Here is a 26,764-nt window from a genome sequence, read left to right as displayed (position 1 = left end):
TTGCAGAGCAAGATTATTATACACACACACACCTGTGGACTGAAAGACACCGGGATTGCATTGACAGTAACGCTGGGCAAAAGCCTCCATCATTCGATCGATCTTCTGAGCTTCACCTGGTAACCGGAAACTCCATAAAAACTGTCTGCATGAAGCATGGGGAGAAATTAACTGTATTAATGAGATCATAATGACATAATGAGACTATTGCATTCCATTTATTTTATTTCAAAAAAATATATATAGTTCCAGTTTATCTTAAATCTGTTACATCTGTATCATTATATATTATAATGATTAATTGTCACTTTGAATGATTATGTAATTGTGGCATTCATAATTGTAATCGCAAGTAGAAATTCTATTAATTGTGGAGCCCTAATCAGCCCACATATAATCCACATTCACAGTCGGCTTTATTTATGCACATATCCTTTTAATAGGGTATTTTTACACTTTTACACTTTACAACTTTTTAAACCGTTTATTATTTGTACAATGTTTTAACACCTGCTCCAAAACCATTCCACAGCCTCACCCCACAAATAGAAATGCATCTTTTTCAAGTTGTTCTTATTTTAAGCTTTTTAAAAACTAATTCTTCTCTCAAATTATAACCACCCTGCCTTTTCATAAATATTTTTTGTAAATTTCCCAGAAGTAAATTATTTCTCGCATTGAACATGACTTGTGCAGTCTTAAATTTAACCAAATCAATGAACATTAATATATGTGACTTTAAAAATAAAGAATTAAAAAATAAACGTTATTGATGATTCTAATTGCTCTTGTGTAATATGCATATCGACTGTAAATTAGAAGTAGTAGGTGTTTCCTCAGATTTCCACACAGTAACTCAAAACCAGTAATATAAGTGTATTATGCAAAACATGCATCGATTTATTATCCAAAATATGTCTTGATTTATTCAGTATTGCTATGGTCTTTGCCAATTTTGCTTTGACAAGTTTCATTTGTGGTTTTAAGTGCAGTTTTGTGGTCTAAAATCACACTAAGGAACTTATTTTCATATACAAATCACACTAAAAAAAAAAAAACATTTTTTATATACAAATCACAATAATAAACTTATTTTCATATACTCTTTCTTAGGGCTGGGTTTTGACAAATTTTTACGGTTTGATTCGATTCTCATTCACTTTTCTCTTTCGATTCGATCCAATATCAATTATTTTGGATATATATCAGGTACAGTCCTTGTCAAATTTTCTCAAGGAAAAAAAATCTCTCAATTTATGCTGTAAAATATACATGAGTAATTTGGTACTACATTTTATAATATTGAAGGTAAAAATAACTGATTTGTAAGCTATAGAATTCAACTGTTAAAATTACACAATGAAGTGTTTAAAATAATAAATTTACAATTACATAATATTTCTACTTCAATTCGTTTTTTTTTATATATATAAAAATTTGAATGGTGGCTGTCATAAAAAATTAATGTATTTATTCAAACATAAATTAAAAATATACTTAAATACTGCAAATCAATGGACAAAAATTGAAACCAAAGCACAATGCTTATTGGATGGGAAGTGCCTTTCTCAGGCTACATTAATCGATTCTTGGGATTTAAGAATTAATATTGTTCTGTAAAAAATGGAATCAATTAATTTCGAGATATCTATATTTTTTACCCAGCCCTACTCTTTCTTTACTTATGTTGTCAATTTTCAAGCTACTTTAGAGTTTGTTTTCCAAATAACATCTTTGTTTTGCTCATATTCAATTACAGTTTGTTTACATCAAACCACTGTTTTAATTTATTAATTTCTGTTGTAATCACCTCCAAAAGCTGCTGTAAATTGTCCTTAGAAGAGCAAATATTTGTGTCATCATCAAATTAAATAAATTTTAGTATATCTGATACTCTGCAAGTTTCTGTTTATTACACGTCACTGATGTAAATTATAAACAATGTTGGACCCAAGACTGATCCCTGCGGTACACCACATGTTATGCTCATATATGAAGATTTATGTTTACCAAGTTCTACAAACTGTTGCCTGTTTCTTAAATAACTACTCACCCAGTTCATTCTTACCACTCTAATACCATAACTCTCTAGTTTATGTAATAAAATGTCATGATTTATAGTGTCAAATGCTTTCTTTAGGTCTATGAAAATTCCCACTACATGTTTCATTAGTGCCAAATATGTTGATCTATTTGTCCGAAAACCATATTGACTGTCAACTAGAAGGTTGTGCCTTTCAATGAAATTATTAAGTCTTTCTGTAAAAAGTTTTTCAAGGATTTTGGAGAACTGGGGGAGTATAGAAACAGCTCTATAATTTGTGAAATGATATTTATCCACAGTTTTATATAATGGATTTACTTTTGCCATTTTCATTTTATTTGGAACTTACCAGATCTAATCATTAATTAGTAATAATCAATTTACCAGATTATCAAATACATTTGCTATAATTCGCTGCATTTGTCAAAGGAGAACATAATCTATGCATCTGTAGTTTGTCACCTGAGTGCCTGAACCAGGTTGAGGTCTGTAAATTCATGAAGCTCCACAAAGGCATGAAGAACCTGAATATTGAACTCATCCCTGGAAATGAGATAAAATTAAAGAAAAATTGACAGGAGATTCAATCTTAGATCAACAGCAATGATGTTACAGTGACATCTGATGAAAAAGATGGTGCAACTAGATTTGTATTCAAGAAATATCAGTGCTTGCAAAGCAGCAAAATAATACTGTTATGATAAGTTTGAACTAAATTAATTACAGAAATTTTAAATGAATTTGTAATAAAAAAAAAGACATAAAAAGCAGATGAATTTCACTCAAAACATATGCCACTAAAAACCTTCTCTACTGTTAAAAACTTGTAGAGTTCACACTGTGAATGGAATTACGGCTGTGATCCTCCTCTCAGACGTCTCCAATGGGCATTAAATCTCACGGGGGGGATTACGTCTGGGATTACTGTCCGTGTGTAACTCGCCCTTTCTTCAGTAAGGAAATGGGGCATGAGTATAATGTCAATGAGCTGCGAATGCATTAACCCACTTTGGGGGTCTGTCCATTAAGCTCTACACTCCTTCATACAGCTAAGCATTGCCATAACCTCACTTCAGCAATGATCCTGGGATTCACTATTGATTTTCCCCAGTTGACAGAAATCAATGTGTTTGCATTTATGCTGGTGTTCATTTAGAGAAAGAGTGCTACTGACTGATTAAAGTATATTGGAACGAGAGCTAAAACAGAATACAAGACAGATGATTAGTTTTATATTAATAAAAAATTAAGATTTTTACCTCAAATTAAAGTAAAAAATTTAAACTCAGTCATTATTATTAATGAAATGAGGATGAGTAAATAATAGGAGAATGTTCATTTTTGGGTGGACTACCCCTTTAATTTTAGTGCAATCGTGCATGTCTATAATTACACAGAAAGAGGAAAATAAATCCTTCACACATACTATATACCTTTCCTCTCTGCTCGTGTAAGCTGACACTTAATGAAAAACACAGCAATTTCATATGGGCATCGATGCAGTAGATAATGGCTTCTGACAGTCTGTAGTACTGGACCAGCTTAAGATTGGTGAGGTCATCCTCCCTTGAGCTCTGATTCTAAATATAGCAAATTCAGATCTTTAAAAAAGCCTAAATCTGTTTAACTTCCATTAATCAAGTTTTTGAAAGGAGTCTTTTAGGTTTACCAAAGCTGCATTTATTTGATCATAAATACAGTAAAAATAGCAATATAATATGATGTGATATAATGTGAAATATTATTACAATTTCAAATAACGGTTTTCTATTTTCCTATTTTTAATATTAATATTAATCCTGTGATGGCAAAGCTGAATTTTCAGCAACATTACTCCAGTCTTCAGTGTCACATGATTCTTCAGAAATCATTCTAATATGCTGACTTGGTGCTAAAGAAACATTTTGTATTATTATTAATGCTAAAAACTGTGCTGTTTAATATTTTTGCCTAAAAATATTTCTTCCACGTTTTGAATGCATTTATTAAGACTTCAGGAGCTCTGACTTTCTCAACCATCAGCAAGAAGGACTCGTTCTTACCTTTCACCCAGATAATCTCCGATGGCTGTCTTGTTGAGGCCCTCACCCTTGTAGAGGAATTGAGCAATATGTTCACAAGTGTTCTTCAGCAGTTCATTCTCTATGAGGAACCGAATACCCTGAGAAAAACACATCATTCAGCATAAAGATCTTCCAAAGAAGCCCTACACACATACATTATAGTTTCACAGTTTTGTGTTTGCAAAGTACATAAAAAAAAAAAAAAAAAAAAAAGAGTCTCTTTCCTCTGCTCTCATCCTGCTCTTTGAACTTTAACCTATGAGATTGGATTCTGGTAAATCTATGGAAATTAACTGAAAATTGTGTGGTTGCATGATGCTAAGCGTGTGCTTATGAAAAAATGTGCACCCGCACAAGATCAAAGGTTTAAAAATGCAAAGTGGCAATGCATTTTATGTAATGGGGTTCATTTTCTTTACTAAAGCATATCAGAGAATGTCTGTGATGGAGAAAACTTCAAATACAAAAAAATAGATGCTTCTTGTATTACACCCCAACGCTTCTTTACCTTTTTGGGATCCATGTTAAATTTCTTGCGACCCATAGCCATCTGTTTACTTCGCTGCATGTTTATTCTGTAAACACAGAAAGATGAGGGCTTTATAAATGCTGGGTAGGTAGGACAGCTGCAATCGAAAGATAAAACTCAGGGAATGGAGTTGTACAACACCTACGCCTGTCAGGGCCTCATAATGACATCATTAATAACCTCACAGCCAAATGCACTTTTGGATAGTGGTGTGACATGTAATGTGGAAAGCCACAGCCTGTAAAGGTCCGCACACTACTGTACTTTCCATTGTGGCCACATGGCATCACTCAAGGTGGAGGAGGAACAAACAACGACGAAAGAATTTCATAAAAGGAAGGTTTATGACATGGAACACTTTCTAAAAATGGTTTTCTTCCATCCAAATGGCCCTCATGTGAATCAAAGTGGGCATTCCTGTTAAGTGTTCATGGCCCCGGTGGGATCAAGCATCATGTATAATGAATGGGCCTGATTCAGTCTGATGCATATTCTTTGATGCGATTCTGTTTGGTCTGGGAATATGGGTCACTGAAGTCAGGCAGTATCAGGGGCCATTCACACAGAAGGCGTTTTTGCATCGAAAAACATAAGACGTACAGTGGAATGGAGAAATAAGCAATGTCTTTTTTAAAGTTGCACTTCTTTTAACTTTTAGCATGAGATGCTGCCAAAGTCGTTAGATGTGAGTGCAACGTCAAACACATCTGTCTAGTGCATGTTTACAAGAAAAACTATGGAAAAGTTGCATTGCAGTGTAATATGAAAATGTGTTCTGTGTGAACATCCCCTCAGACTGCATTAAATCAAAGTGTTAAAATTACATCCTCTCTTACCAAAACAACTGTACATAATTCACAAGCCTCCCCTCCCGCAGGGGGCACTGTCATTAAATATTCAAAAAGGGGACGGGAAAGACTGAGCATGTGTGTGTCATTTCTCTGTGGTTGCTTATGAGTAAATGGAGAATGTGGATTTGAGTGTTAATATGGCAGAATCATACAGCTAACAACACTAGTTGGATTGGACTGTACTAAAGAATGAGAAATTAAAATTACCTTTCTTGAGAGGAGCCAAGACTTTCAATCTCATTTGTCACCTTTGCTATCTCATCCTTCAGCCGCTATTAAAAAAAAGAGAGAGAAAAGGAAAACATGGGTGAGTTAATCGAAAGGAGAACTGAAGGTGGAGCTGCCCTCTGACGTCCCTTTCAAAGTCAGTCTGCCACGGAAACTGATGGAGAGCCGTGAATCTAATAAGATGAACACACAGAGGATCATAAATATCTAATATGATTATCAAGAGTATGAAGCATTCAATCATGGCACAGTGTGGCACCTGCATTAGATATCAAGTTGACACAGCATTTGTAAGAGGGGACAGAGGTGAAAAATGAGAAGGAGTAATAAAGAGATCAAGATGGTAGATGAGCAAGCGCATGGTGATGAGTGTGTGTGTGTGTGTGTATATGTGTATGAAAAAAGAAACAATGATTTCTCTCTCTTTCACTATGTGTGTATATATATATATATATATATATATATATATATATATATATATATATATATATATATATATATATATATATATATATATATATATACTATATTTATACTATAATAAATATTTGCTTGTTTGATCTTTAATTTTGCTTAGTTTTGCTGGCATCAATTAAAGGCATTTTGGTATCTTGTCACAGAAAGTGTGTATAAGTAACATAAATCCACATTCAGATACATGTGACTTACGGCAGCAGTGTTTTGAATGTGGGTGAGCAGAAGTATGTTGCTGGTGTATTACTGTAAATGCACTTTCATTTGGTCTGAATAAAGGGAATTATACTGTATGATCCACATGCGAGACTGTGTACTGTAAGCATGAATAGTCAGTGTGTGTGCCATGATAACACTCTCAGCAATCCATCTTCCTGAAGCGGCCCAGGCACAGATCAATAAGACTCATATTACCAATCCACCAAGAACATGCACTCACATACACACACACACCTATGCCCTTTTGACCTTCCTCCGCTATACATTTTCGGAGTGTGTGAATGACCCCGAAACCTCATGACAGGAGTGCAGCTGGAAAGTGCTTTTGGTGCTCTATGAAGAAATGTGTTAAATAAATCAATGAGTTACAGAGAGGACAATCCTAGAGGTATGAAGAATCCAAGATGAATCTGGGAACGAAGAAATCGCACTATTAATCTGCGACATTTCTAGACTTATAAATATCCCCTGTTTCAGTCTACAACATCTTCAGAAGGCATGGAAAGATGTTCAGTGAATCAGACTGAAAGTTTTTCTGAACTCCTCTCAGACCTGGGTAGACGGCTGCGGGCACAAAGATGGAATAAAGTAGTCACGATGATGTTCTATCTGAGTGTTTCTAGGCAACGGTGCCATATAAAGGTAACATGTAAACAAACACTAGAGTTATCATCCCACACTTTTCCGTTTTTTTGATCCTTATGCAATGCATTTAATGTCTTCCTTTGTCTCTTGGCAACAGCCAGAATGTTCCAGCTAGACCAGGAAGGAACCAGCAGGGCTCTATTGAGACAGAGAGGCTGTGCTTGGCTGTCCAGTCTCTTTAATCGGGCCCTTTATCTCCATTAGACAAACATTACACAAACAAGTTACTAATCGTCCCGCTGGAATCAAAGGAGGTAGAATCAAAATTTGGAGTTAATCGAACAAACTGTTTTAGAAAAAAGAATATATATATATATATATATATATATATATATATATATATATATATATATATATATATATATATATATATATATATATATATATATATATATATAAACATTATATCACTATTGGTTTAATTAAGCCAAAGTGTATTAGGAAAAAAATATAAAAAATAAATAATCTAAAAAGATAGTTTAAAATTGTAAGATTATGGCTTTAACTAAGCAGCAAAATGTCTTTATTAAGAAAAAAATATATAAAATGTGTTTTTTTTTTTTTTGTTTTTTTAACAACAACAAAAAAAAAAAACATAAGATCTCTATGGCTTTAATTGACCCAAACTCTATAAGGAAAAATAAAAAAATAAAGTAAATGCAAATGTCATAAAAGCACAAGATATTTCTAACCATTACTTTTACCCTTATTCCTCAACAATCTATATTTCTCCAAACTTCAAATGTCAGACCACCTAAAAATCCAGAGATGTGCTATCTTTTATACTTTTCTTATAAGATTTGTTTTTCTCCTAATTTGAATTATAGAGGTGACGGTATCATCGATAACCACGCAAGGCCTTCAGGGGCTGCATCACATAGCGCCGGACACAAAAGACAGAGCCAGATGAGATCCGCCGAATGTCTGAACACTGCCGGTTCAGTGAGCGCAAACAAAAACCATTTAGTCCAGACAGCCGAGCATCGATTTTCAAACTCTTTGGTTATTGTAGTGAAAATCAGAAGCACTCTGGGAAATAACAGATGTTTATTTAAACATGAGAGCAAAAGTGCTGTCTAGTCTCACTGTCTTTCACTTGAGAGGACTAATAATATAGCAGAGCTGACCTGATTCAGATCAGACCATGACTTCAAAAAAGCAAGAACATCTGGAGAAATACTCAAAGGATAGTGTTCAACAGCATATTGGTGTTTGTCCTGGTATCAAAAACGGTAAAATTTCACTGGTATTAACCACTGAAAACTTGGTATGGTTAAACATCATGAATGCTGTACCGCCCCACTGCCCAAAGGCAGTCTTGTGTCTTCAGGTCAGAGGGAGGGTCTGGTGGTGGGCAGCATCACACGGCTCCTCATTAAGAGTGTAAGAGGGTCTAGAGAGGAGGTGGTCTGCTATACTGAGCTGACTGGATCAGTTTTCTCTGATCATGACCCATCACAACCTCCACTCATGTGAAGGAGAGACTGGGGTCTTATAACGCTCCAGTTAACTCATCTTCTACTGTTTGTCGGCGAGACAGAAATTCTTCTACTGTCTGTCTGGATCTCCACATTTATAGAGAGTAAGGCAAAAAGAAATCTCCTGCTACAGGCTCACCGCGACACTCCCAGGAATCTTGCTCAGCCAGACACAGAGATTTTTCAACAATAAAATAAAAAATTCATAAAGCTGAGCTTTTTGATATGGCACCTTAAATGCTTCACACAGATTGCAACGCTAAACATCTACAGCTTTAAAGTATAATAAAAAACATTTTGAACTACTTTTGACAGATATTTTGACATACAATACAAGTTTAGTAAGATTTTTTTTTTTTTAAAGGGGATGCATTAAGGATGCATTAAATTGATCAAAAGTGACAGAAATTATTTTGTTACAATGTTACAAAATGAATCTACTTCAAATAAATGCCACTGTTTTGAATTTTCTAATTATCAAAGAATCATAAAAAAAAGTTTTTACAAAATTATTAAGCAGCACAATTGTTTCAACACTGATAATAATAAGAAATGTTTCCAAAACAGCATTTTAGAATGACTGAAGGATCTGCTGACACTGAAGACTGGAGTAATAACCACTCAAAATTCAGGAATAAATTACATTTAATAAAGTTCAAATAAATAACGAAATATATTACAATAGAAAACAGTTATTTTCTAATTTCTAATTATTGTAATACATTTATTATTGATCAAATAAATGCAGGTTTGATTATTATAAGATCAAAAATTAAGACGTCAGTATCAAGATTATGTGCTCTCATATAATACATTTCTAAATCAAATAAAATTAAATAAATATAGAACATATTAAAGTCCTAACTTTTAAAATATATAAATAAAACCTGGTTTCAAAAAGCAATAAATAAATAAATGTCTAATTTAATAATAGTAAAGATGACTAATCTAATAGAGAGGGATTCCTCTGCTGATGGCAAGCAGGAAATAGCAGGTGACTGGAATGGAACTGGCAGTTAGTGGCAAAGATGAATGCCAAAGGTATGCCACCAAACTTCATTTGGAGGTTTACATGATTGATTAAGTCATTTAAGAGACGCAAGGGACAGTGGTTGGCAGGAGGGGCATTATTGGTTGAATTTTCCAGTTGCGTAATAGAATCAGCATAATTGAATTTGCTGGACTTGTCTTGCACCATCTGCTCAAAAGAATACCCACCCCCACCCCACGAGCCAGCTGTTACAGTCTACACCCCTGGGTGGGACATCCCGTCAATCCTGTATACTAAAACTACCCAGCCAGGGCCATGGAAACCCCTCCCATGATCCAATTTCTATTCTCTACAGGTCCATCTCATTCTAGCTGCCTTGCCCAGGGCCAAGAGAGGGGGGATGATAGAAGGGCATAAGGTTGATTTGGTGATATTAATTAGTATTATGAGACATCTATCAGTTCAAAGCACAAAAACACTCAAAACTAGCAACACTAGCTGATGATTAACATTATTTTTGGGGCAGAAAAAGTAATTTCAAAGAAATGATGTGATATATTACCTGTATGTCCTCCAGCAGCTCCTGTTTTCGTCTCCTAATATTCTCCAGTTCCTGCTTCTCCTCTGGCGTCAGGTCATCCGGTACTATGTTTGGAAACAAACAAAAGCAAACAATGAGTGTTCAGATGTCCAGACGAGAACAAACACAAATATGCAAGCGGTCAAGCTGTGGTCTCTGGACCCAAACATTTCTGTACATTTCTAAGAGGTTACATGGGCCATCAAAATATTTTCAGAGGAAACAGAACTAATGTAAAATGAAGGGATGTGCAACAAGGGAGATTGTGAGGAGGCAAAGAACATTTTATTTTGAGAGGGAACTAATGTAAAATGAAGGGATGTGCAACAAGGGGGATTGTTGTTTATATGGGCCTCTGATCAAGAACATCAGTTAGTTCTCAGAGCAAAGCAGAAAGTTGCTCATTTTATTAAATGCTTTTCCTTTAAGCTAAAAGCGATTTCGAAGAATTTGTAATGCCCAGTCAAGACAACATCATTGATATTTCCCAAATGGATTAGGAGAAAAACAAAACAGTTATCTGAAAATATTATCTCACAACAAGCAATAAGAGACTTCTTTCAAAAACTAAATCTAATGAACAGACACATCAGTACAAGAAAACAATATACTAGTTTTCAATAAATAAACACCAAACATTTTTAAAAATGCAATACTATCATAACACGACCCAGATATCAACATGATACACTGCAAGGTCCCTGCTGATCTGCAACCTTGGCGAACCAGCCAGAGACCATCAGAGGAAAGCATTCCGCTCAGCAGTTCTGATGTGCTCTGGAGAGCTCTGATGTTAGAATTTGCAGAACACAAATAATTTATATGAACCTTGCATCCATAAACCTAAAGATTTCTCTGAAGCAATTCAGTTTAGGTGCTTTGTTCAAGAGCACTAAAGTCAGTTCAGCTTGTACCATAATATATTATAAAATATATGATGAAAAAAATTTATTAGAAATGAAAAAGTATTAAATTACATTACATTTTTTATTGAACAGATAGTTATTAATTTTGTTGTGGAAAGCATTTTTAATAATTTCAATATTTTAACAGAAGATCATGTAAAATCACGATTATCACTGCTATCACTATGTGACAGATTTCTGTTATCAGTTATGTTTGAAACATGATTGGCAGTGGACATTAATAATGGCTTCATGTCATCTGGAGACAAAGGTCCTTTGTCTTGATCCAGGCGTCTCTTTAATGGATTCGGGATCTAAAAACAACACGGGGCATTTGAGGCCATCAGACCTTAAAAAAAAAAAGAAAAAAGGGCAGATTCCTTTGGTACTGAAAAACTCGTAAAAAGTATGTCAAGATTAAGGCATTTAAACTCAACCCTGACCTTAACAAGCCATGTGATCATCTGACCTCCCAATAAAAACAAAGACACGCAGTCATTTGATATGATGGCCCTCACCTTTCATCTGACCTCATTAAATCCCTTCCTGGTGGCCCGTATGGCAGTCTGACCCTACAGAGACCCTACTCGCGGCCCGTGGACTAATTGATTCCTTGTTCAATTTACACCATCACAAAAAAGTGAGGTTGCCATGGTTATCTCATACTGCAACCATGGCAACAGATCACAAACCATCAGGATCTGACATTAGCTGATGAGAACTGCATGCGTTTCCCTGCTGAACTCCAGCTGGGATGTTTGACAGGCAGTCTGTGAGCAGAAATCGCGTCCAAAAAGCAGACCATCCCTCCTCATTTTGCAGAAATTGTTATTGCAGCATCCTGCGGAAATTCACTAGTCTTGCCTGAGGTGAGGCCTGAGGAGTTTACAAGTAGTACACATGTTCCTAGAGTCAATATCAAATAGGAGGAAAAGGTCACTCAGGAGTGAGCTCAGGCGGCTGCATTAGTAGACATCCATCGCAGAGGATCATTTCAGAGGAACTGAGATAAGACATTATAATCACAAACACTGTGGAGTTTCAACAGAGTCAACTCAACTATAAGCATTACATTTGCATTACAAGCATTCTTCCCCAAATATACAGGCATCACTTGTTTGGATATGGATTTACATCTATGAAAAAACAGCTCAGAGAACAACTGGAGGATATCTTGAAGTCTTAAAGAGGCAGCTCACTCACAAATCTTCTGTCAAAAAACACATCATGGTGAGGAAATAAAAAAAAAAAAAAAAAAAAAAAAAAAAAAAAAAAAAAAAAAAAAAAAAAAAAATAAATAAAAAAAAAAAAAAAAAAAAAAAAAAATATATTATATATATATATATATATATATATATATATATATATATATATATAATATATATATATATATATATATATATATAGGGGTGATAAAAGGAAGCTCTTTAAAAAAAAAAACACAGACCACAAATATTTAAATGGTATATGTTATGTATTTATTATACTGTATATACCATATTATATTTGGTCTGTCTGCAATGTGGCATGCGGTGTGACAAAACTGGAACTTTATAATAAAACTTTATAATAAAAACATTATTATAAAACAAATCTGTATATATGGCATTATGATCAACACAGTTGCTTGCAGCATAGACAGCATTATTAACGCAAGCTTTCTGGCTAGTCACCACAGTATTGTCAAATACACTGAACACTGAGAAACAGTAGGTCAAAGTTTGGACACTACAAATTGTACCCACCGTTATCTGCACACATTCAGGCAGTTAGTAGCCTAATGCTTCCTTATGTGCTGGCCATTGAAAACACAAAGCTGCATTAGCATTTCATTAGCACATACCTGATGAATCATTAGAAGCCAAAGTCCTGGTTTAACATTCATGTGAGCTGAGAGAACAAGCTAAGAGCCATTTAAAGATTCAGGGAAATACTTTTGAAGACATTGACTGCAAACAAAAAACACATGAATTTATTTTGCTAAATTTACAGACTTAAAGGGATAGTTCACCAAAAAAAGAAAATTCTCTCATCATTTACTCAACCTCAAATTGCTCCAAACCTGTATTTATTTATTTATTCTGTTAAAAAGAAAAAAAAAGATGTTTTGAAGAACATTGGTAACCAAACAGCTGACAGTAGCCATTGACTTCCATAGTATTTTTTTTTATTTTTTTTTTTGGAATATAAAAGTCGATGTCTACCGTCAACTGTCTTCAGTCTTTTTTTTGTGTTCAACATCATACTGGTTTGAAAAATTAATGGTGAGTAAATGAAGACAGAATTTTCATTTTTGGGTGAACAATCCCAAAAAGCAGATATCAAAGGACTAGTCCACTTTCATTTTTTTAAATAACCAATATGCTGTAGTTACAGTCACGGCCATGAGTATGATTTGCAACTAGTCAGTTGCTGTTGGACAAAAATTCATAGTGCAGAAGTAATCTTCAATATTTTTGTAGCCCACTTACCAAGAACAAAAAATATATAAAATTTATATATGTTGAATTTTAGGAGCAAAAGCATAAATGGCTAACCGACATAAACTAAAACCAATTCTGATTTCATCGGGTCTTCAATCTCATTCTCAAAATGAACAACACACTGTCAAAGAGGAAAATCATTAGATGAATGTAAATAAGCAAGAATAAAAGCAGGCCTTAGACTGTCAGACATCACACCAGTTGCCAGTAGCTGGTTTGATACAAACATGTTTATTCATGAACTCAATACTGCAGCTTCTAGCCTGGCTTGAGTTATCCAAATTCATAAGCTGAAGCTGGACGTCACTGGGACCATGTTCGGCCGTGGCAACAAGGTTTTTATCCAAGCTGGAATGCCCTCAACTACGTGAAAGGTACCATTAAAGGGGTCATATGATGCTGCTAAAAAGAACATTATTTTGTGTATTTGGTGTAATGAAATGTGTTTATGTGGTTTAAGGTTAAAAAAAAAAACACATTATTTTCCACATACTGTACATTATTGTTTCTCCTCTATGCCCTGCCTTCTGAAACGCGTCGATTTTCTATACACTTTCTGAATAGAAGGTTTTCAGAAACCCTGAATTTCCTCAGATGGTACAGTCTTTGCCTGGCTTTATTAACCTGTGTTTGGATGTGTGAAGTCCAAGTCAGGTCCTCGGAGATGTTTATTTCAAGGTACTTGAAGCTGCTCACCCTCTCCACAGGGGTCCCGCTGATCATAAGAGGAGTACAGGGCCGCCGCTGTCTCTTCCTGAAGTCAACAATCTGCTCTTTAGTTTTGCTCACATTCAGAGAAAGACAATTGTCTCTCAAAAATATCTCTTTGGATTTGAGACTTTAGTCTTTGCAACTTCACAGATCTTCTTTATTCACCAAGAGCTTGTAGCACTCCAAAGAGAAAGGAAAATTTGAAATCGCATCATATGACCCCTTTAATTTCCAAGTCAAATGTAGGTCCAAACTCGCAGGCAGGTGCTACTACCGCAGAGACACATGTCTGCCTTTGACATCGATATGATCATATAAATCTTCAGGGAGAAGCCGTTCTAAATCGATGTCAAAGAGTCCTTTTATGGGAGGTGGGGTGTCTCTTGTGGGCTTTTTCGTGTGGCCACAGACCTCTTTATAGCATTACTGTTTAATAGAAGGGTACTATGAAATGCTTTCTTCTCCGTTAATGGCTTTTAAGTCTTGGTTTGTTGTGCCTTATGATGTTGTATATAGCAACGTATGACAAATGTTAGAAAAAAGTTTGTGAATAGACATAAAAGAGAATTAAAAGAGTTTGGAGCAAAACCCCTTGATTAACATTAGTTGAGCAATTCAGGGAAAAGAGACATTATAAGGAAATAAAAACTAAATAAATTATGTAATTATCTTATTTACTTATTTTTTTTTACAAATATAAACTTTAGAAAAAAATGAAAAACTTAAATGAAAATTAAAAATGTTGTCTTGGCAACTAACTGAAATAAGTATGTTAGTTGTTTGTTAGTAAGTTGAAGCACTAAAATTACTAAAACTGATAAAAAATATATTTAATAAAATCAATTAAACTATAACAATTTTTAAAAAGACAAAATGACAAAAGCACATTGCAAAATTACTAAAAAAAATTTAATTCAAAATCAACTAAAAATAAAACTATAAATGCTAATTCAAACATTAAATAATAGAAAAATAGATAAGATATAAATAACATCAATAATAATAATTATTATCATTTAGTATTTTTACATAACGTTATTGTAACTTCTCATATTAAAAGGTGCATGAATCAACATTTAATAGAAGTCAAAGTAATTATAGTGTTAAAAGAAGGATTCTTACCGTCATCGCAGCCAGATATATTTCTAAAACGAGATATCAAACTAGGGCGAGCACTCCTGGGTAATGTGATCCAGCTCTAGCTCAATGTTACCAGCGGTGCCCTGGTATCACCGAGAATACTTTGACATCATTTGCCATTAAGACATTAAGACAACGTTTTATACCAGAGATTTTAAATATTTTAGGAACTCTGCCATACTGACCCACAGCGTGAGCCAGGACACCATGCCTAACACACTGTCTCTGCTGACCAGGTCAATTCAACACACTCACTAAATACCAGACCGTCACCCCGCAAACACCCTACGGGGCAGAGGAATGTTCCATCATTAATCAAGTCACTGGCTATGTGCTGTCAATCGGACATCGTAAAGGACCAAAAAAAAAACAAAAAACATGTGGAACGCAGAGGTTGTTTTCCAGGGAAAACACCAGCCAAACATCTATTATGAGCCATATCTGCTGCAAATGATCAATCAAAGCTGAAGAGAACAAAAGGTCAATCAAGAAGCAAACTGAACAAGACCACTTATCCCAGCAGAACCCCAGTTTTAGTTTCAAACCTAGCGAGCTGTCTACATAGAAAGCATGACAAGAAATTACACTTCCAGAGTAGAGGTAGGTAAGAAAGGCAAGCTTTGGCTTCCTTCTCAAAGTAGTTCAATCTAGTTGACTATTATGTTAATTGCTAGCAACATGCTAACAGCAAGCTAACATAGTATATACTACATTTCATACTATCTTAGGCCAAAACATACTCAAGTATGTACACACTCATAAAAGAGTACATCAATGCAAATGCTACAAGCTAGTTCGTTTGTTCTTTCATTCCGAAATGTATCCCATAGCAATTTATGCACACACTACATTGTCTGCAGTGCAGTATGGGCGCTATATAGAGTTTTAGCATAAACAGTCTTCTTTTCTTTCAGGTCATCTACTGTCATTGCACAGCACCAGCACCAGCTGAAGATCTTGTTAGCAAAGTACTTGAATTGACAAATGTCACTGGTAGTGTGTCAGGCTACAATGTTTGAGCTTTCGTTTATCATATTTGATGATGTGTATGCGTGTCATTCATTATTTAAATATATGAATAATATCCTAAGTTAAATCTCAGGTTTCATTACAAATATCTTCATTTGGAACAAATTATGACAGAATGTTCATTTTTGAATGTACTAACCCTTGATATTATCAATGTTTTTATAGCAAGCTAGCTACTGGAACAATCGTTTTAATTAGACTTCTGGCAACTCTATCGCCCCCTTGAGTATGGAGGTTTGTCACATTTATTTGTGTGTATTTTCAAAGTAAAGCCTCGTACACACCGGGACGATTATCGCACGCACTTATCACCTCATTTTTCGACCCGTCTTTTTTGTTCATACCCAAGCGATGTTCGTACCCAAGCGATTTTCGATGAACCTGCAAATTCACTCCCTGACATTAGATGGCGCTTAAAAAAAAAAAACAGAAATACCCTGGTACACATCGAATCCTATTTGATCTGCAATTCCTCTCCATAACAGCTCCTTCTTATCGAGATTTTTGTAGTCGCTGTCGCGTTTGTCATAAAGCCCTTTGTGTTCAGACACCAATGAGACCAGCAGCTCTACATTCATCTTGCCTCGATGCATCTTCTTGGTCTACTTACTTCCTCTTCGTCGTTAGGTATCAAGTGTGCTCGGCAAGACCATTTTGTGCTTGAGCATCACCAAGTCGTGTTTGTAACTTCTGTAACTCCAGGCATGTGAACAAAAGTGGCAATCTCATTGGTCCGCCAGTTTTTAACGTGGCGCGTCAAACCAAAAAAATGAGCCAAAGGCATTTTTTACAAAAATGGTGGTTTTACGCCTTGCATTTTACGTGTCGGTGTGCACACTCACATTGGCGCCCTTTTTTAATAATGAGGTGTTAAACGTCTGCAATAATCGCGAGCGATATTCGTCCCGAGTGAAAAAGCCTTAAGGCCTTAAAGGACAGCTTACTAGGTTTTGTCACAGAGCCTATATACTAGCCTACACCACAAAACTGCAACTATCATCAAGTATCTTGGTTCAAACATCAGTTGATACAAGAACACCCACCACTTTCTCCTTCTAAGCATTGTCTCTGCAAACACACTGATAAGAAAGGCAGCTGAAGAACACAACCCACAGATCAGAATAACAGCGTAATCAACTCATCCCAGAAGCTCATACAAAGCCTCCATCTAAACAGGCTACATGTCCTGTGGCTGCCACGAGTTTCCTGATGTCAAACTGACTCTCATTCTACGATGACTATTCAACTAGTGAGGGGGAAAAGCCAACTAGGATAAAGTTTGTCAAAGTGTGCATTTGATTTATAAGATGTGGCACATGCACTTTTACATTTAGAAATAATTCAAATTATGAATGAAGGCAAATGACTATAAATGCACAAAAATAAAAATGTCAATATACCTGTGTGAAATAATCCTGTAATCCTGAATGACAATTCTAAGCCTTCACAATTCCATCTTCCCAGTTCTTTTTTTAATCCATTTAGTGGAATAAATGCATCTTAATGCGCCGTTTATCACCCAGAAAAACTAGCAGAATCCTAACTCTCAAGATCTTCCAGTAATCTCCAGCCCTCAATGTGTGAGTGGAAGTGATGCTACAGGAAGATGAAGCGGCCAGTTTGAGATCTCGACTGCTCTGCTCTCGGCACAAACTCTGCTGTGTCTGAAAATTAACCCCTCCTGATGTTCTTTCTCTTTATCGCTCTCTGTAACACGCTCCTCTTGTCTCCTCCCCCGGCACACATACTCATTTCAGCACACTCAAGAGCTCCACTCTGTGGCTGTACAGAATTTTGCCCCCTGTTTTATTTCAATACTCTACCATTTAAGATTTTGGGTTAAGTAAGATGTTTTTTGAAAGAAATGAACACTTCTATTCAGCGAGGATGCCTTATATTGATCAAAAGTGACAGTAAAGACATTTAGAGTGTTACAAAAGATTTCTATTTTTATTTTATTACAATTTCAACTAATTTGTGTTACACAATTTTTAATTACAAAAATTTTAGCCTTGAGCACCAATTATTTCTATAAGATAATGTGCTACTGCAATGGCTTCTGAAAGTTCAGCTTTCACAGGAATAAATGACATTTTGAAATATATTAAACTACAAAACAGTTACTTTAAATTGGAAAATTATTTCACAATATTACTGTTTTACTGCATTTTTTTTATAAAAAATAAATGCAGGCTTGGTGAGCATAAGATAGTCCTTTTAAAAACATTTAAAAAATCTTACTGATCCAAGCTGAGTGAGTAAAAAAAAAAAATATATATATATACAGAACATATAAAATAATATATGGAATTTTTACATATTTGTTAAAATTAGAGATTTTCAATAGCTTAAGCTGTTGATATTTTAGAAAGCAAAGCAGGGTGGTTGATGGCCAATATAATAAAAATGTTTATAAATACAATAAATAATCAATTATGATCAACTTTTAAACAAACATTCTTGTTCAATCAAAATGTACAAAAATATCCTAAATCTATTATTTTTTAGAACAGGTGTATTATTTTTTGACAATGATGTCAACAGATTTTAAAATTGACAGGTCAATGAAAAGTTTAACTACAGAAACACAAACTACAGGCAAAAAAAAAAAGAAATCTTTTTTTTTTTTTTTTTATACTGAAAGAGACAAAAAGGAACAGAAAAGATGATTGTGTACAATAAAGCAACTGCATTGTTCTGCTCCACTTTTGTCTCATTCTTATTCCATCCACAATAAAAGAGTAAGAGAGCAAACGTGCCTCTCCCTCATGGATGTGTTCGCACTCAGGCATGTTGTGGTTTCTGTCTTATTATGTCCAGTTTTCCCTACAAAGTTGTGGCTCACAATAGAAATGCAAACAGAGCACAATCACTGTCCTGTTTGGCCTGTTTTCTACCGTCAGCTACCCGTTTTCAAAGAACTTAGCTAGACCAGCTTTGGTTCCCTGACAAGAAAAAAATATCTGATCTTGACGTGACCTGAATACAGTCAGAATTTCTTGCACCACACAATAAAAATATAACTCAATCATACAGCAGAAACCTCTAAGGACATGGTTTGCAGTGAGAAATGGAAAAGCTGCTCCCAAAGGAGACTGGCCATGGAGACAGGCCTTATTTAATCTAGAGGACTTGATTTGGGTTTGCACCAAAGCCACTGCTGACCTGGATATCCGGGGTAAGGAGGGTACGGATGGAAAGAGGATTGGTCTCATCCATCCACTGGTCACAATGAAGGGAGTTTAGGTCCAATTAAACACATCACTCAACTACTTTTTGTGATGGATCTTTTTAAAGCCTAATTCCACATAAATTCAAGTTGCTCAAAAATTCTCTTTAACATTTCCAGAAGAACAAGAAACACTGGTACGACAACTAAAACAATTATAAATTAAAAAAATTTTCATACTAAATAATTTAATTTATTAAATTATCATGAGATTACTATTGTAAAATCTATTCAACTAGATTCAAATAAGGACATGTGCAATTAAGCCTTCTTTAATTCCTGTCTTATCCAGAAATATGGTTGAAAATGAATAAAACTATTCATATAAATGTATGATCGAAATGCTAAAGTGGACAATAAACATTCTTTAACAAACTGTCTTTAGTTTGGCGGGAAACATATCTGGGCATTATTCATTTATCTCTGACTGGTTTATCAGGTCTGTCAGTAGTGTGACTGCTATTTCAGAACAATGGAAATGGAAAAAAAAAGGGAGAGAAGCAAAGAGTAATGAAAATACTTTTCATTCAAGCATTTAAATTCAAAATTACTTCACTATTTTTTTTCTTTCTGAAACCAAACTGAGCAACTCATTTGTTGATTGCATCATTCTCTTAAGCATTTTGAGCAATTTTAGAGAGTGTCGTCCTAAACCCCTCATGGAGACCTAAAAAATGATTCCAACTCAATCACCATGGTAACAGCATCCATATGGGCTAAAAAACATATAATAGATAGATAGACAGATAGACAGATATATAGATAGATAGATGGATGGATGGATGGATGGATGGATATTTTGTGCATTCATTGAGACTATTAGTCAGCACTCATTCACTACATGATAAATTATGTATTGAGTTTAATGTAAATGAACTGACTGATATCAATAGGTCAAGTGAGAGTGACTCCATCTGCTGAGTCAATCATGTTAGAGGTCAGATCCACTTTTGTTGGATTGTTTTACCATGCTCTTTATTGTGAATTTATTTTAGAAATGTTAGTTTTTTAATCTTTATGTTTTTTAAGCTCGCACCACATTACATTGTGCTTTGCAGGGAATACAGTTTTGTTGAATCGTTTAAGTCTGGCCTTCAATCAATTCTTTCGATCAGTTCACTTCAAAGAGCAGTTCATAAACAGATTCAGTAATTATTATTTAAGTTAAAACAAAACCACTTTCCTGTAACTTTTTATTTGAAGGTTATTTATGCTATAAAATAACCAAACGAGTCAATTTCTCAATAAGCTCAAGCATCGGTTCTCGGTTCACGAATCGAACATGTTCCATATACATCTCAGTTATACGAGTCAGTGAGATGTGGACTCGAAAAACAACCGCACCCATTCAGTTAGATGCGTGAACTTGCGATCATACAATAGTTGCTTTTGGGAAACGCACCCCAGATTGGTCTTGATTCGATTCAACAACCAGAATCGATTCACCAAAAAGATCTGATTCGAACAAATGATTCATTCACAAACATCGTTATACATTTCCCTTCAGAAAGAATGGACCTGTTGCTTAAAGATCGACCCTGTTTCCATTAACATATAACAACCCAGACGACAGAAGACAAAAAACAATTCACAACAATAATATGTAAAACCTGGCCACTGCAAATATGAAAACTTGCGAGATCCACTCACCGATTCCATCTTCCGATTTCAGCACCATGATCTCAGCGAGCTCATGCGCTGCACTTGTGGCTCGGAGCGATTACCTTCTGGCGGTTTAACAGACTTCACGCTTTGACCTGCTAACTCACAGTTCTGAACTGTACAGAAAACCACGTCTAAAAAACTTTAGATGAAAACGGTGTTTGAAAGTATTCGCAGTAACAGCAGAGACCGGATGTCACTGCGTGAAACCCTCATGCTCCGCAGACGGGGCGTGTCCTGGCGATGAGGAACAACCAATCAGCGTCAAGGTTTGATTTTAGTGTTTTTTTTTTTCTTAGTGTGCGTGCAGACACACACACACACACACACACACGTAAACACACTTAAACACATCTACACATTTCATACAAAGCAGTCTAAAACGAAGCTTAGAAAATTATAGGAGTCTTAACTTTTAGGGGGTATGGTAGAGTCAATATAACAACCCACACATGTGGCTTTTTTGACCGTTCTGAGAGCAGTTCACTCAGAGCGGCAGACTGTTCTGACAATTGTGGGAGGAAAGTTTTATGCATTGGAAATCTGTCCTTTGTAAGTAACAGTAAAACACTTCCCTATTCTATATATAGCAAAACATTCATAATGGTATGACTTTTATTGCTTGGTTTCAGCTTTGTCCTAAATGTGTGTCTTTAACAAACCAGCTGGTGAAATTGTCAAAATGCAACGTATGCACTTTTTTTGATGATGCTCTGTTTAAAAATAAATGAATAAATATGGTACCATTTAAATTTAGTAAGAACACATTAAATTGATCAAAAGTGGCGGTTTTACAGTTACAAAAATAAATAAATAAATAAATAAAGTAAATCCTGTTTTGAACTTCTTAGTTACTTCTTCTTGCATACAGTAATAAGAAATGTTTCTTGAGCACCTCAGCATATTAGAATACTTTCTGAAGGATCATGTGACACTGAAGACTGGAGTAATGATGCTGAACATTTAGATTTGCCATCACAGGAATAAATTACGCATTAAAACATGCTACAGTAGAAAGAAATATTTCACAAGATGACTGTTCTGGCTAAATTTTAATCAGATAAATGCAGCCAAAGCAAAAGAGACGCCTTTCAAAAACAAAAATCTCAAAAAACTTACAACCCCCAACTTTTTCCAAGAGAGGGAATAATCTCAATGCAAACTGCAAGAAAACTAAAAAAGTGTTTGTAAGTTTATGGAGCTCTATGAAAAGTTGCATATACAGCTTTGCACTAATTTAAATTCTTGCAACATCAAATAATCTGAATATAGAAAGAAAACTGACTAACAGAATACACTTAGACCCTTAAGATGTTCGAGGGATGTTCAAGCGTTCCAGCTTCTGTTAAACACAGAGGGTTGTTGTCTCTTCTTGCCCCGGGAGAATATTAGTCACATCTTAACTGTGACCAATGGCTGATTATCCTCAATATGGGATGACCAACACTATATGAACAAGTTCTTTGTTTGGATATTTACTGTCCCTTTAAGAACAAATGTGGAACTAATTTGAAACAATAAATGGCCAATAAAAATACATCAAAGTTTTAAATTTTTTGGATACTTCTTGTTAACTTTCAGCTGTCATGAGTGCTTACTAAGCAAAAATAATTTAGATGTGTGTGTAGATTCATAACAATACCATGATCGTGTACACACAGAAATACAAAGACCATAACATTCTTTGAATAAAACAATATTACAATAGAAGCAAAATACCCGCAAACGTATTGAATAGAAGTCAAACAAAGTGTTTACAGTTTAAATTTAACTCTGTTTCCATGACACTCAGTGAGAAGTGAGAAGAAGATGAGTTCAAGATTCTAAGCATTTCAACAAAACACTTTGGTGGAATCAAGGTTTGGTCTTCGTTGCCAGCAATGTAGTCTAGCACTAACAGCTTCACAAAATCTGACCCTTAGCATCCTCTCACCTTCCCTGCAGCGATTCCTGTGCTGTCACCTTCATATGCTGGAGAGACTGTGAGAAGAAGCTGTCAAAAACAAATCACATCCTCTTCTCCTATTGAACCAATACAACACACACACATGCACTGTGCCACAAAATGGACTGAGATGACACACACATGGTCACATGAGTCACATGATCATAGGGCAAAAAAAGTCCATCACACTCTCTTTGACCTCAAATGAAGGCAAACCCAACCAGAAAAAAAATCAAATAAAAGATTGTGCTTCTCAGGATGATACAATATGCAAGATGTTGAAATACCTTAGTATTAATAGTACTGTAAAAGTAAACGTTATTACATATTATCTACCATCCAAGGCTTTTAGGGTCACAAATAAGATTTTAAATCTACATTAGAGAGAATATTCCCATAAAATTTTGTCCTAACCAGCTCAAAAGAGCTGTCTAAACAGTTTGATAATGAACCATTTTTTTTTGAATGGTGAGGGTTTTGCAAGCTCCCAGTATGCAGTACAGCATGAATAACTTATGTGTTTACTGTCATACAGTTGTTGCCCTGCTGTTTGCTGACTTTATGCTTTTGTTGTTGTTTTCATTGTTGTTAGTTAGTCATCTTTTCACTGCATTGTGTTTGTTGATTGTCACTATTGTCCATGCGCATCAGTATAAGACTATTGTACATTTTATCTCTGCATTGCAAGACATTTTCTTCTGCAAAGATTGCAGAATCCACATTGTCTAATATATCTATAAATAAAAATTTGATAATGTATTGAACAAAAAAATTTAGCTGCCCCAAATTTATTAGCTGAGCAAGACATTTTTGCATTTACTGAACAATGAATTTCAAACTGACTAAACAAACGACATTTAATTTTAATTTTAATTTAATACATCATGTAGCCTTAATTCTTTAGCAGTAGCATATTCATTCCACCAGACGGCGCTGCAATTAAACGCAAAATCCTTTTTTTTTTTAAAGCAAATATTTAATCAGCCTCTTAACAGATGTTGACCACAATTTAAGCACTGAAATATGAAAGAAAGAAAAAAAATTCCCCGAGTAAATCTGGTGCTGGATTATAAAATAATGAACATATTATTGAATCAAGGATTTTTATAATGGCTAATGGCTTTGATAATGATCTCTATCAAGGCTCCATTATCTGTTATCAAAGCTATTTTCTAGAAAAGAATTGGAGAGAGAAAGTAGGAAGAGAGAAAGAGAGAGCTGTTCATTCACAATCTAATCCAGAATAGAATTGGTAATGTTCTCCCCTCCCTCTCTGCATATGCACAGGAAAACAGAGCAAGAAAACATTACCAAACAAAAATAACACAATAACTGACCCTGAGGTAATATTAGTGCTTGTGCTATGTAATTTTTCAAAGGCCTCACATTTCCAGCAAATTCGGTGCATTCTCTTTTTCTCTGTAATTTTCTGTCACATCGTGTCTCTTCTCCTACATCATGGCTTCTTCAAAGTTGTTTCTGCATTGTGGGATAGGAGAAAGAATTATCAAGAAAACCTAAGCTTTTACAATTCAGGTGCGATTGCAAAAATGACTACAGAGACAACTCGGAAGAGAGATGGGAGAATTCAGTACAACAGGAGCACTGAAAGATGAAAAGTGTAGACGTATTGATGCATATATAAAGTTAAATGTGTTTGTTGTTTGATCTGTGTACATGAGCAAAATAAATGTTGCCTTTGAGGAGAAAGTATGTGTTATCTTAACTCTGATGTAGAAGCCCTGCTCTCTAAAACTGCAGCAAACACATCTTCTAAGCAGGAAACCAGACGAGAGAAATGAAATGAGACTCCTCAGGGAGATGCAGTGCTTTTACTTGATGCCTTTACTGCTTTACCCAGAAGACACAGCTAAAAAGCAGAAAAGATTATGATTCACTATGCTGATTCTGGATTCTGATTGTGTGTGTGTGTGTGTGTGTGTGTGTGTGTGTGTGTGTGTGTGTGTGTGTGTGTGAGCAGCAGAAGCCAGTTCTAGCACACAGAGCCTTCTGTTTAGTGAAAAGCAGATGTGAGACTTAATCACAATCCTTAGTGAGACAGTCTGAATACATTTAAATATCATTTCCACCTTGTAACCTTAACACTAAAATCACCCTGGCTAACTCTATAGTCCCAGAACTTCATCCCAAACAGTTCTCAGTGTTGTGAATGCATTACATGCAGATATACATTTGAAAAATGTCTGCAAAACTGAAACAGAATAGGCCAATATTATCAACCAAAGCAGGATTGAAACAATATTGTCAAGAATAGCCTTTGATCGTTAACCACAGTTTAACAACAACAAAATGTAACACATTTTTGTAGTAATTAGAAAATACATATAATATATATGACATGAAACTATTCTCCTATTTACTGTGTTCATATGTTTTAGCCTTAGTGCCCAAATAAGTTACATTTATAATAATCATAGTCCAGAGAAGTCTGTGTATTAATAACAGGGCTTTTTAGTGATACTTTCTGCCGGTTACAGAGTTTCGCCAGTAGTAGGTGGCGACAAATGACTGTCTTTAGTCACTGAGTCAATGAATCCTTCATTGAAGCGATTCATTCATGATTCATTCAGGAACAAAACAAGGGAACTTGGCTTTATGGGTGAGTCACTGAATCATTCACAGAACCGATTCATTCCAAAATATTGATCTATTCACAATCAAAACACACTGCTATGTGTTGCTCAGAGACGAGCAATGGTTCTGGATTCATTCAAAACTATTTTTATTGGCAAAAGTTTGCAGTTGGTAAGGTTTTTTTAATGTTATGTATACATACATATATATGCATATGCTTATACAGTACATATACATACATATACATGTGTGTGTATATTCATATAGTACACACATATATAACAACATTATATAACTTATTTGGTAGACATTTGTTTTTAACACGAGTAACGATGCAGCATCCATTAAGCTGTGTCCTTTCTCAGACTGCTGCCTTTAAATTACTAAGCACCAGGGTCTAGCAAACAACTTAAGCTTTTATCTTTTAAAGGCTGTGTTTAAATGCCAAATGAGACAGCCATCAGAGTATCTTATTAAAGCTGCACAGCATTCAACGCTTTTGAGGTCAGTTCACATAGTTGCAGCTCAAAGCATCAAGATACCATATTCAGAAAATCAGATCTAGCCTTCACTGCAGGTGACAGTACACAGGAAGTGCTGCTAAGGCAGTGGTTGTAGTGGGTAAGGGCATATTCATAAACCTCATATTCATAAACCTCTACACACTGTACTATGATTAAGAAAGAGAATCTGTGTGAATGATATACTGTAGTAGTGGATTAAACTCATTCACACAATGCAATTTCAATAAAGTTTGGCATTAGCATATTGCTAAACTAATGATGAGTTGATTTAATAAGCATAAGAATACATATTCTACACAAAAACCGAGTAAAATAGTCCATTTTAATAAGATTTAACTAATTTTATTGATAATATTTGTATTGTCGTTATTGTTTTTAAGTCTCAGTGAATCAGGAATGGCGACTGATCTTTTCTTCCGAATTGTGATGTACAACTGAG

The 26,764-nt window shown here is 35.0% G+C and overlaps 1 protein-coding gene across 4 annotated transcripts in view; it reads right to left on the bottom strand.

Moving 5' to 3' along the window:
• Positions 1-26,764, bottom strand: part of LOC109084691 (cytohesin-1-like) — a 58,268-nt gene that overhangs the window by 5,929 nt on the left and 25,575 nt on the right. For 2 of the 4 annotated variants that reach the window (XM_042767948.1, XM_042767946.1), the window contains exons 2-7: positions 10,085-10,167; positions 5,695-5,759; positions 4,616-4,682; positions 4,087-4,205; positions 2,507-2,587; positions 33-145 (exon numbers count right to left, since the gene is read on the bottom strand). In XM_042767948.1, the coding sequence (XP_042623882.1) occupies positions 33-145; positions 2,507-2,587; positions 4,087-4,205; positions 4,616-4,682; positions 5,695-5,759; positions 10,085-10,167 (528 nt within the window). Of the gene's footprint in view, positions 1-32; positions 146-2,506; positions 2,588-4,086; positions 4,206-4,615; positions 4,683-5,694; positions 5,760-10,084; positions 10,168-17,770; positions 18,057-21,249; positions 21,511-26,764 lie in introns of those variants that run through there. The other 2 variants (XM_042767947.1, XM_042767949.1) reach the window with 2 other exon arrangements.

The sequence above is a fragment of the Cyprinus carpio genome, chromosome A12, assembly GCF_018340385.1.
Source record: "Cyprinus carpio isolate SPL01 chromosome A12, ASM1834038v1, whole genome shotgun sequence".
Taxonomy (NCBI): Eukaryota; Metazoa; Chordata; class Actinopteri; order Cypriniformes; family Cyprinidae; genus Cyprinus; species Cyprinus carpio.
The sequence above is the reverse complement of the archived record's forward strand: the minus strand, read 5'-3'. Positions and strand labels throughout refer to the sequence as shown.